The sequence below is a fragment of the Rosa rugosa genome, chromosome 6 (genome assembly GCF_958449725.1).
Source record: "Rosa rugosa chromosome 6, drRosRugo1.1, whole genome shotgun sequence".
Classification (NCBI taxonomy): domain Eukaryota; kingdom Viridiplantae; phylum Streptophyta; class Magnoliopsida; order Rosales; family Rosaceae; genus Rosa; species Rosa rugosa.
Genome location: NC_084825.1, coordinates 43,853,047 through 43,866,402, shown reverse-complemented (window position 1 = coordinate 43,866,402; position 13,356 = coordinate 43,853,047). Strand labels below are relative to the sequence as shown.

Genomic DNA, 13,356 nt, shown 5'->3' with positions numbered 1-13,356 from the left:
TTTGCCCACAGAACAGTAGTTTTAAACTTTGATATCTGAAGCAAATTATTGGGATGTTCTAGCATTGCTTCAGTTGTGAACTGCAACAACATAAGCTTGTGTATTAGATATGCTGAATTAGTATATATCTCTCATTTTGGAAGTAGGTGAAGTCATACACCACTTCTGCATAACAATTTATAGGAACACTCATGGAAACAGAACAAATAAAAAATATTACAATGAGGGACAGCTTATCTTACAAGGAGCTACTTTACATGGTTTACATTTCTACCATACATGAACCAATGAGGGACAGCTTATATGTACAATGTGCATTTACCTTACACTAGTGAAAACTTCACCTCATATAGACGGTTCCCAAGAAGTGAAAGAAGTTCAATTTTCCCAGTAAGTGTTCAATTTCTTATTGTTATTCAACTTATTCTAGTTGTTGATCACTAAGGAGAGGGAATTTGTAGTCTGTTTTAGTTTCTGGAAGTTGAAGAAATGTAGAATTGGAGGAGAATTCTTTCAATTCTGCACTGATATTTACGCTTATATGCAAGGAAAGTATTAGGAAGAGAGTTTGAAGTTATCAGTTACTTTGTTCTGGCTGCACAAGTAATTAACACCTGTTTCTTTTCAATTTTGAGGATTATGGAACTTCATACCATATGCTAATGCATGGAATTAAATGGGGTTGTGTGTCTTAAGTTAGCATCTAGCACACAGAGCGGTTTCTGATGTGAGTCATTGAGTACATCATGTAGCTTATCTCAGTTTCTTACTTTTAGAGTTTTAGTTTAGGCGTTAATCACCAAAGAGAAATAGTGTTAGATGCTGAAATTTGGAAACTGAATACTTGAAGAAGAATTAGGCCAGGGGCCCTTATCTTTTGGATTTGATTTGATTTGATGATTCAATTGTATTTTTAGGAAGATATCAGTGGTTATCGGTTACGCTACTATGGCTAGATAAATCATAAAAGTGCAAAGTACACCTATTTTCCTTTTGAATTTGACTGTTTTTGTTTTGAGGCTTTTGGAACTTTGTACCATTTTCCAATGCAAGAAACTTTTTAACTACTTGTGTGTGTTAAGACTTGTATCTTGAAGACAACGGGATGTGCAAGCTAGCGAAATGGGGAAAGTTCGGGTGAATATCAATGCTCCAGTAACTAATAAAGAGGGTGTGGATTTAAATTGCCATACTGAAGATGAGAACAAGGAGATTAGCAATGCTGATACAGGAGCTTGGGAGAGGGCCAAGGGATCTTAAAGCAAGATGAAGTGCAGGTTACTGACAATGTGCAAATCTTAAATGATGCACAAGCAGAAGCAGTCCAGGTTCAGGTCCTCAGTCAGTCCGGCCAGCAGAGTTCGGAACAACAGCTTCAAGACCCTTCTCTTTGCTGGGAAGGGTTCCTGCCAACCAAGTCTCTCAAGGTTTTGGTAGCGGAAGATGATGATTCAACTCGCTGTGTCATTTGTGCATTACTGCAGAAGTATGGCTATGAAGGTTAGTAATGCAACATATAAAGATTTATGACATATAAGTTGAAGTATGATCTTTCCGGTCATTCTCAGATTGGCTGTTGTAACATCTTTGTATGATCTGATATTTGAAGTGCAGAATTTATAGTGTAATATGATTAAGGTACCACACCTCAGATGATTTTGATTTTCATAATTTTTCCTTGATCTTGAAATTTTTTCACCTACAAGTAAGCCTTTCTGTTTCTGATAAAACTAATAGTGAATCTGGTTTTTGTGGTAACAGCTGTAGCTAGTGGACTGCAAGCTTGGAGTATATCAAAAGATCATAGTAATCATGTCGATCTTGTTTTAACTGAGGTTGTCATGCCTGGTCCATCAGGCATTTACCTCCTAAGCAAGATGATGAGCCACAAAACTCGCAAGGATATTCCTGTGATTAGTGAGTATATTTCTCAGACATTTTTGTCCATAAAACTGAGGATCCTAAAACTGATTACCAATAGAACATTTAACAACTTAATTGACACTATAGCTGCTAAACCTGGTGAGTTTTGTGCAATGATGTCATCTAATGATTCTTTGAGTATGGTGTTTAAGTGTCTATCGAAGGGTGCAGTTGACTTTTTAGTGAAGCCTATTCGAAAAAACGAGCTTAAAAATCTTTCGCAGCATGCTTGGAGGAAATGCCGGGGCGTAAGTTGCTTTATTTACTTGATGGTGTAATCTCTCTAACAGATGGTATAATATGTCATGCAACTACCCACTTCATTATACAAGACCAAAACCCAACCCCCACCGAAAATAAATAAATAAAATAAATGCAGACTTTTGATCTTCTGTTTGCACTCATCACTCTTCTTTTCGTCAGTCCAGTGGTAGTGCAAGTGAAAATGGTGTCCAGACTCAAAAAACTACGTCGACAAGTGTTGAAGAGTCAAACAAGAACACTGGCAGTAATCATGAAGATGACAATGAAATCATTGGTGTTAATTCTAGGGATGAAAGTGACTAAGGAAGTGGCACTGAGGTATACATTCGTCCTTGTCTAGATATTTTCTGTTGATGTTCTTTCGAGTCTAATTTGGCTTCTCTATGTCGATGTCCTTTCTAATTGCTGACTATCATTCAGCTGACTCAGTCACTAAATTCTTTTACTTCATTTGTATGATTCTAGCTTTTGAATTCGTTTGTTGTACCAGTAAATCCTATTCTATTTCTGCAGTTCAATCATGAGTTAGGAACATTGAATCTGATTTAAGTTGGACAGGCTAAATTGTTTGCAGAAACAAGTACTTAATGTAATTCTTTATATTGTTGGGATGTGAAAATCACTTATAAGTTACATAACAGTATGTATATTTACTAGGTAGTATCTATTACCTATAGAATATTTAGGATTCAAGTAGATCCATCAGCTAAATTAGTAATTTGGTACACTCAAACACCACGGACTACCCCTCCAGATATTCAGATAATCTGTTGCACAATCAGGTAATTAGTAGAACTATTGGAATTAAATCACTGAGATTTTTTGTTTTAAAAAGTCGACTTGTTTAGTATTAGTTCACCCAGTTCATGGTGTTGCTTACCAGCTGCATAATTTGGAGAATACATTCTGCTCACATACGAAAGGTTAAACCCAATGCCATTGTGTTCCTTTTGCTTTAAAAAAGGTCAGGACTTCATATTCAATGAACGAATACAGTTAACAAAACTAAAAGATAAAAAGTAAAGAGATATATAGTAGGTTATGTATCATCTGACAACTCTATTTAGACAATCAGTTTATTTTCAGACTTTGTTCAAGTTTCGGTACTGAAGCTGTATGTCAGATAATCTGTTATAGTAAGAAACTTGGAGTAGGTAATGATGAATTTCCTGATCATATATTTGTTCTACTCTTTCATATTACCCAGTTGTTCAAGTCCTGAAGCATTTGGAAATGACTTGGTTCCTGCAGTTACAACAAGGGACTGTGAAGGGCAGAATGAAGAGCTTGGTAGGCATCTAAGTCTAATTATCTATATTTTTTTTTTTCCCTTTCTTCGTTTGTGGTAAAATGTTATTTACCTTCCAAACTTTAGGTGCTGTTATCACAGGCACAGACTTGGGTATGGGAGTTCCTAAAATTCCAAATCTGCAGCTTGAAGAACCAAAAGAGAAAGGCTTGATCAACATAGTTGTCACTAATAAAGACAAACTTTCGAAAATGAAGTCACTGAAAGAGGATGATAAGCTAAAGAAAGGCCAAGTGGAGCTCAACAATGTGAGCACTTGGAAAACCAAGCAGTTGATCTGATAGGTGTCACCACTAACAGTACCACTGATCCTCAGATGCAAAGTGGTATGTTTAACATCCCGTGTAGTGTCTCCAAAGTTCCCGGCATAAGAGATAAGGACATCAATGACAGCAAAGAAATTGCTTCCCTTGAGCTCACAGATGCTCGAGATACTGGGTTCATTGTCCAGGACCAAAATGCTTTGAGACATTTGAACCTTTCAGCCCCCTCAAGGCATGCAGCTACTCAGAAAGTGACTCACCAAATGTTTAAATCTGATATTGACTGTTTTTGGCGTTATGCAGGTACAATTTTCCTACAACTTCTAATCAGGCCGGAAGTGTGAAACTTGCTAGTCATTCTCATCTAGATAGTAGCTCGGAGGAAGAAAAGGCCAAATTCTTGCCTGTTTTTCTGTGTAACTTAACCAGCACTCCTCTTTATCATTCTAATGACTGCAGTAACAACAATTGCATGGACTCCGCTACAAATGATTTCCTTGCAGAACAAAAGGCAGTTGAGGACAAACCAGAGCTGAAATCAACAATCAAACATCTCCAGTCTTCCTCTGCCTTCCAACCACACCATGATAACCTTTTATCTTTTTCCCACCAGGCTATAATTCAAGGGAAGGCTGATGCTGCATTTGGTACCAGTACTATATTGGCACAAGGAAGGGGCATGAATCAGCAGGTCCAGGTGGAGTGGAGCACCATCATCTCCATTACCACCATCACCACCATGTGCACAGCATACCCCAGCACCAGCAGATGCCCAATCAGGATGAGTCGTCTGGAAAAAATATGGCAGCAGAAGATCCATACTTTGGGCCATCTGATGTGCTGGGTACACCGATTGAAGGGAATGTTGGTAATCACAGTTTGCATGGGAGTGGAAGTGACCATTGTAGTGATGAACAGAATATAAGTAACTCTCTCATAGATTCTAGAGGAGAAAAGGAGGGAACCATCAGCCCAATTGAAGTTGGAAGCAAAAGTGGAGTTGATCAGAATCATGTATCAAAAAGAGAGGCTGCTTTGAATAGGTTCCGCCAGAAGAGGAAAGAGAGATGCTTCGACAAGAAGGTAACTCTAGATCTCTATCTGTCTTTTGATCCAGTTTTGACATAGTACTATAGTAATACGGACCAGCATCACTTGACTTTGAGTATATACAGAAACCATAAATCTGAAATATTCCCATCCTGAAGTTATCTTTGAATTACAATCTAGATTTGCTTAAGAAAACATTATTCACCATGCAACTTTCAGACAGAAGAAAGTTTACTTTAGTTGACGTAGGCAACATCACTGGCATCCATGGAATCAGCAGTGAGCTCAAAGTTTATTTATTTAATTCTCTCTTCAGGTCAGATACCAAAGCAGGAAGAAACTAGCAGATCAGAGTCCACGTGTCCATGGAAAGTTTGTTCAACAGGAGGTGCATGAAAACAAAGGCAAGGACACCCATTGCTGAGCTTGACAGTGTGTGGCATCTTGTTCTTATAATGTTGCAGTCGAGAATGGCACTTGCTATATATGGCAGTCAAAGGTTACAGAACTACTAAATAAAGACCAAGTTTATCGTGTGATGATAATAAAAGCATGATTTATACTTCATGCTTGTAGACTGAACATGGCTACAATTTACAATTTCTACTTCACTGAAGGTGGTAATCTGCGAAAGGGTAGCCTTATCCAATAAAATTCAATTTCAGTGATCTGTAATAATTCAAAAACTGGTACTTGTAACACTAGATGGTTTGAAGAACTATTTTATTTATGGCAGCTTCTGTTGTTTGTTTACTTTTCGATGATTCCTGTTTTGACACATGTTCCATTCTTGTTGGATGGATCGACCTTATTCTTAGACTCATATATGTTTGTTCAGCCAATTGCACAGGAAAAATTCGAACAGAAGATGCTATGTACATAAGGGCAAAGGGGATCAGAAGGAGCTAACCTGTTTCCTGCTGTTTTCGCAGAGTTGACATGAAATGATGAAATCACATGCTTTCTCCAAAGAAAGTTTTTCAACTTTGGAAATTCATAGCTGCCGTTTTAGTCTCTTCACCACCAACACAGAAGGTACAGTATACTCGTATATCATTGACAGTGTCGTGATATATATGATCTTATGAACACTTAAAGAACGGCTGATTCTGTAGGCTGATTAGTTTGCGCTTCCAGCATGACTCAAATCACCAAATCTGCATACCAACTAACACATGAGATCGATATCATCTGTTTACACAACAAAGGTGATCAAATGTTGATGCAAGAAATGCTACCACCTCTCTAAACTGCAAAAGCAATTCATATGGAGGCATATGAAAATATGAACTATGAAGTAGGAAAACTGGAACTAATTATGAGAAGGACGACCTCGAAAGCTTTCGTTTTCATTCCCACATGTCTCTGTGGCTTTCCTTTCATGCCTATATCACATGGTTGGGTGGCTCCCCAACCCTACCCCTAAACCCTATTAATTTCAGCCTCACAACCAAAGAGGAGGATGCACACTAAATAGTGTATACCCGCCATTAAAGTTATATCCCATGCGTTATATCCTGATTGTACTCAAGTCTGAAAATCTGAAATGTCAGCAAAACGAAAAAGTAGACGTTCCCTTGGAGTATGACGTACTGTAAATCGGTTTAATACACCTCAAATTTGTATTGAGCTTGGCTCGCTTTTGCTTCGTTCGGGTTCTATCCCCAATCCCTACTACGTATCATGTACAATTGGAATAAGCATAGGAATTCAAGCATGTAAGCAGCGGTGTTTTAAACCCTAACACAACTTCTTGCATGGACATCAACACAATGCTCCCTCACTTACCGGACCTTTTTGTCCACGGAGTATTCCAATTTGTGATGCCATGATGTTTGTTTCCTATACGATTTCGACGAGGGTTGCCGCCTTGCCGGTACTAAGGCAGTGATCAAAACCATGGTCAACATCAAGTTGAAGAGTAGAGATTCACATCAAGAAAGTGACAAATAAAATATAACATCTAATGACATTCACTACTCACAATGTTTCCATCACTTTAATTGGACCTTTTTATTCGCAGACACAATGTAGGGAGATGGATGAGAGAACAAAGAGTATGTCAGTTACTAAATTAATTAGAATAACTTTGATTCCGAGAGTAATGTTGAATTTTGGCTGTGATTAGAAACCCTCTAAAATGAATTGGTTCATTGGTAACAATAACATCCGCTGAGGTTGGATATCTCGCATTACAAAGGAATAAGAGTTCACATTATATCCCCGAGTAAGCAGGGATGCTTTGCCTCATCAAACAAGCATGCAGTATGGGACCTTCGATAGCTATATGCATCCACAATTTGAGATTCCTCATGTATTCATGGTCCCGATCATCAAGTCCTGCTTCCAGGATAGAAATACTCAACACTGCTTTCCTTGACCGTGAAATGGAAATTACACATATTGTTTCTTGATCTCTCCCCATCATCAATGCTCCTGTTCACAACTGTCAACTGCAACCAATAAGAACAATGAGGATTTTGTGAGATAAGCAATTTGGCTAAGTTATACCATGGAAAAGGATGGTAAATTGGTGACACAGCCAACTCCTCAGAGGATACAACACAAGAAAAAGAAACTATCACTATCATAGCTATGAAATATCACTGAAATCTGAAGTAACATAATTAAAGAAACTGAAATCAGCAGGAGCACATACATATTTTCAAATACAAGCTGCAAATAATCCATTCCTTAATGATGAAAGACTCAAAATGTGAACCAGTAATCAATATATAATGAAAAGGGGAACCATACAGAAATGATATGAGCAAGCATAAACAACATACTACACAATCAGGGGAAAACAAACAGGGTTACTTTCTACCACTCTATCCAGGTGAAGAGATGCAACCAACGAACAACCATGGCCAAAACACCATTACCAGTTTTATCTAGTAGTCTCAACATTTCCAAGATCTATCCATAGAAGAGTCTAATTGGATCAACACAGTTTTATCTAGTAGTCTCACAAATACCATTTTTTATCTAGTGAACTAATTATAAGATTAGAAGAGTCAAAGAAACTAGAATCTTCATTTTCCTGTACTAGAAAAGCTATATATTGTAAAACTACATTAGAAAAGTTACTTAAAGAATCTCTAGGCAACAAAGTGAACTAAATAGTGAAAGAGACAAAATGTGTTCTAGCAAGTACCTGTCCATGCACATCTGAGGCCAAACCAGTGGCCAAAGGTTCTGCCTTTATCAGAATATGTCCTAGGTACTCCATCTGTAAAATCAGCTTTGGCCTCCCCATGCCTGAATAGATGTCCTCATGATTGAGCATCACCAAGGAACATCCCTGTAACAAGAAAATGAGCATTACGATAAATATAACTGAACTGAGTAAAAATATTGCAACTGGAGAAAACAAAGAACAGTTTCAATTGATTCCTTACAAATTATGATATCAAAGTGTGGCAGTAATGCAGAAAATCTAAGACAAGATTTGTAGATCCCTTAGCTGCCACCTCCATAAGAGAAACATCGTCTATCATGACAGTAACACGGTTCTTGTTTTCTTGAGGCAAGGCACTTATAGTCTTCAGGATTTTCCCATACAAAGAAACCAGTCCACCATCACCGCCTTTTCCATTATCTCCATCTAAATCAATTACACAGAACTTCTTATCAAAAACATCAATCAAAGAAAACAACAAAATCCCCGGCTTACTCCAACACAATTTCTACTTTGAGAAACAATATTAACACTTTTTCATCCATTAACTAAATTCACCGATACGATTTGATCAATTCCGGTGCGTCAAGCACTAAACATATAGCTTATTTAGGGTTTAGTGTATAAAAGAGAAGACCTTTTATACCTGAACTTCTCACCTGGGCAAAAATCCCTAAGCATAATCAAAGAAAACGAATTTATTATCGTTCCTTTGCGCAGCTAAATTGCAACCCTGTTACAGAAACTCACCCAATATCGTTTTTGATGACGGGAATTTGGGATTTTGATTTCAAACGGTTTTGGTTTTTTGGGGCTTTCTCAAATATTAACGTTTGATATTAATTTTTTTTTTTTTTTTTTTCACCGCACACGCTTCCCTTTCTTGTTCACATTTTTATTCTCCCATTCATTAACTATTTTACCCCTGTTCTCGTTGAGGTTGCGAGCTAGGGTTAAGGCTGTAGAGCGTGCGGCGGCATCAAAGTTGTGGCCTCCTGTCGGTGGGTGTTGTAGTTGTGAGTGATTTACTTCTCGTGAATGTAATACAATACAAATCTTATCAGTTTGCATTATATCGTTCTTTTGCCTCAAGTGTCAAGATGCTGGTAACATTGCATGATTGCAAATTTGCAATGTAGGTGAGTGTTACAAGGACGTCTTTTTTGGTGAGGCCAATAGCATTTTGAGAAGCAAACTACATATCGGTGCAGTTATTGTCATCCTACAATTTTATTAGTTCACTCAACAAATATTTGAATTGTAGAAAAACTATATTACTAAGTGCAAAATGATTAATAAGTACATTAATTTTCTAAAATCCAAATCTATAAAGAAAACTAAATACATAACCAATTAATTAAATACAAAGACTATTTAACCTCTTATGGGTGTGTGTGTTTGGTGGGGTGGTAAGGCTTTGGTCTCATATATAAGAGGTCAGGAGTTCGAGCCCCATCAAAGGTGAGAATGGGGTAAAACCTCTTATTAGATAACATTAATGTCCATCTTCTCCGCCCAAAATTGAATTTATAACTAATATTTTTTGTCTTTTTGTTGCCTCCTCATCGTTTATTTATTATTCAATTCACAAAATCATTAGTGTTTCATCAAAATCTTTGCAATCACTTTATGAACACCGGAAGTAACAAATTTTAAACATGAAGGGAAAAAAAACTCTTCTTTATTGCTCATAGTTGTTAACTTACTAATATTTTGACATTGATTTTTTTTTTTTTTTTTTGAAACTTGACATTGATTAAACTAGACGAACATTTTTTTTTTTTTTTTTGAAAGAAGCTGTAAGCACTTTATTAATGGTTCAAATGGTTACACTCATGGAGTAGTACATCAGCAATACAACCAAGAATATGGAAGAGCCAAGTCTCATTCTGATGTGACTCAAAGCCAATGCTAGCAAGACGATGGGCCACCTTGTTACAGCTCCGAGGAGCATACTTGATTTGCACATCTGGCATGCTATGTAATAGCATCAGAATATCATCTATAATGCTGCCTAAGTCGGTGAGTACAGCTTCAGTGCATGAAATATCTTGGACTGCAGCAAGACAATCTGTCTCAACTATGGCCTTACCAATATTCAATTGTCGAAGAAGATCCAAGCCTTCTCTTATAGCTAGCAGCTGTGCATGTTTGGCTGAAGAAACATGCGACACAGAGTGAGCTAAGGCAACAATAAAATGGCCCGGCCCTTAGAGTCATGAACTATGCCTCCAAGGCCCCCATGATTAAGTGATGGCAGAAAAGCTCCATCCACATTAATCTTAACTGTCGAACCATGTGCAGGTTGCCATCGTTCTATGACCTGTGACCGTTTGACCTCAGAAGATGCATGAGCTTTTTTAAACTCATCCAGCCAAGTCATAACACTTCGAAAAAGATCAGCAGCCGGTTTTGACTTATTCTCCCATAACATACCATTCTTGTTCTTCCAGAGTGACCATATACCCATCAAAAGCCTCTCAAACACCTCAGCTTGTAGGTTTAATGCTCTTTCTAACATCCATTCCTTGAAGACAACATTAGGTAGAAAGGAATTCTGAAGATGAAAATGAGGAGTAGAGAAGAATTCAACAGCAACTGGACACTTACAAAAGAGATGAGCAGTGTCTTCCAATGAATGCATACATAGCAAGTATCTTGAGTCTCCTTCATAGCCCTTTGTGAGAAGTCGGTCTCTGGTAGGTAACAAGTTGTGACATGCCCTCCAAACACATATTTGGACTTTCCCAGGAACCCTGGCTTTCCAAAGTCTTTTCCATAGCTCAGTAAACGGATCCCCATTTGATGTAGAAGCCAACACATCACCTAATATATGCTCCCTGGCCACCCAATAGGCTGTCTTAACTGTGAAAAGACCCCTACGTTCTGGTTTCCAATACAATATGTTCCTTAGAGGACGTCTACCAAGAGGAATAGATAAAATGTGTTCAACAATCTCAGGAGGAAAGAGGTACTCACCGAGAATATAAAATGTATATATTCTGTTAAATATAACTGAGAAATAAAAAAGAAGTACCAATCATTGAAGGATCTCACATAACACTTGAATCAGGATAATATATTATTCAGGTAAATTTGACACTTCTTTAACTTCCACTCTCTTCTAGTGCAAGAGGAATGACCTGCCAAGAATATCGTATTAAAAGTTGGTTTCATGAAGGCCCGGGTGGTGTCCTTATGGACAAAAGGTTCATCGAGAAACTTGTTCAGGTTTAAACAATTGCACCGATGATTTAGGACCCAAAACTTTTAGCTGCTGCTCAAATCAATTCATGCAATTGCACCCATGTTGTTGCAAGATTGTTATAATTTCGGACTAATAATCATGTTTTATAAGTGAAATCTAGGCATGGCAACTAAAATTCATCAGACCCTTACATTAATGCGTTTTTACTTTCCTAAATAAAGGTTTAATATGTATTTGTTGGATTTTGAAGGGAGAGTTTCCATTGGAATCTCCACATTTTCTCATTTGACTTACATATTTATCGACTTGTAAAATGTCTATTGTAGATGAATCAATTTCTATACAAACATACTGATTATTATTATTTATTGCCTATAAGAACTTCGAGTTATGATAAACTGAAAATAAAGCCTAATTCTAATTTACTCTAATCTCTCATCGTATCACTTTTTTTAAATTATGAACGATGAACCCAACGATGGATATAAGAACTTGCACTGATTAAAGATAAGTTAATTTTCATTAATGGAGACTCATTCAGTCTTGTAATAAGCTCTATTTGAATTGGACGATGTGGTGTTAGCTTAGTGGTTAGAACACCCACTACCTCTGTACGAAGTCATGAGTTCGAGTCACCAGAGGGTAGGAGTGAAATCCTTTGATCCTCTTTTCAAAAAAAAAAAAAAAAAAAAGCTCTATTTGAATTGTAGTGTCTTCAACTTTGTTCCTTTCTTTTTTCTTCATTTTCAAGACTAATCAATCATCATCTGCTTTAATTATATATAGCAGATTCTTGCTCTTGTGAAAGGTTGATTCTGAGTTTTTTATCTTTCTTTTTGCTATTTTTTGCTAGTCATGTTTTATTAGCTGTGGGCATAAATACATATATGATGTACAACATCGATTATACATGATCAAGATGTTTCCTCACTTCTAATCAACCATATATCTCCCATCTTTCTCACATATATGCCTCAGCATTTGAATCTAGCTCTCTAAAACTCATGCCAATTGTAGCAAAACAAACCATCCATGATTCAAAACTCCCATGCCTCCCAAGTCCTTCTGACCATCATGAGTCACAATGTTCTCGATCAGTTGCTTCCTTAGCATTTCCTCAATCACAATCTCATGCATATATACTTGAAAAATTCTAAATCAATTTTGCATTTAATGAATGGAGGTCTAGTGAGTGAATTGGAGGTATAAAGAGTAAGTTAATGTTTTGCATACGAATAATATGACTAAAGTAATTTCAGAAATTTAGAAAGAGGTGGAGTAAACAATTCTCTTATTTAAAATAAAGAGGGAGGTCCAGAGAGTAATAGAGGTCAAGTGAGTATATATTGATGTCTCAATAGAGACTTTTTTCAAGGGTATGTAATGAAAACAAAATTTTGTTAGGCTGTCGTTGTAATTCAATTTTAAAACATACTTTTGATCCGGATCGAGCGCGATCTTTCTTGTGAGCCCCGCACACCGGCTCTAACGTACAAATATAAACTTTTTTTAAGAATAAATAGAAACTCTTTAAATAAATTTCTGACAGGAATATAACGCGTCCTGTAAAATTTAATCAAAAATTTTCCTTTCAGTTCTTTGAGAAACTAAAACTTATTTTGATTTTCTTTGTTTGGCTTTTGACCATTCTGTTTTATTTGAGGGTTTGGTTTAACTCTCCTTTGTTACTTTGTTTTTCTCTCTCTTCTTTAATAAATCCATCACTTTGATAGGCTTCCCCCCACACCCCCCCCCCAAAAAAAAAATCTCTTTGAATAACGGGTATTGGTCCCTCATCCCTCATGTCAAATGAGCCGCAGCTGGCTTGCTCTCTACTCTCTAGGGTTTTGCATCAACTCTAAAACCATCGCTCTTCAGTTGACAAAAAAAAAAAAAAAAAAATCGCTCTTCTTCACTCGATTTCAGGGTAAGCTCCAATCAATCCTCCTTTATCGTGGTACAATTTCGTTGCATTTTGCATATATCTATCTACATAGCTACGAGGAAACGAATCAAAGCTGAATAATTTATGTATTGTGGTGTTTGAATTAGAGAGAGGTCATGGCGGACGGAGCTGTTCCCGGCGCTGATGTGGTACCAGATCCACCACCCAGATGGATCGTCTTCGTTTTCCATCAGGTTATTAATGTTCTACCCT

The 13,356-nt window shown here is 37.1% G+C and overlaps 1 protein-coding gene and 2 pseudogenes across 1 annotated transcript; 2 read left to right on the top strand and 1 right to left on the bottom strand.

Moving 5' to 3' along the window:
• Nucleotides 1–4: 4 nt before the first annotated feature.
• LOC133715863 (two-component response regulator-like PRR73) lies at nucleotides 5–6,154 on the top strand (annotated as a pseudogene).
• LOC133716834 (two-component response regulator-like PRR37) lies at nucleotides 1,106–2,490 on the top strand. The gene is made up of 4 exons (XM_062143489.1): nucleotides 1,106–1,137; nucleotides 1,232–1,500; nucleotides 1,762–2,171; nucleotides 2,347–2,490. The coding sequence occupies exons 1-4, from the start codon at nucleotides 1,106–1,108 to the stop codon at nucleotides 2,488–2,490; spliced, it is 855 nt and encodes a 284-aa protein (XP_061999473.1).
• A 757-nt stretch (nucleotides 6,155–6,911) lies between the features above and the next one.
• LOC133717901 (elongator complex protein 6-like) lies at nucleotides 6,912–8,804 on the bottom strand (annotated as a pseudogene).
• Between the last annotated feature and the right edge of the window lie 4,552 nt (nucleotides 8,805–13,356).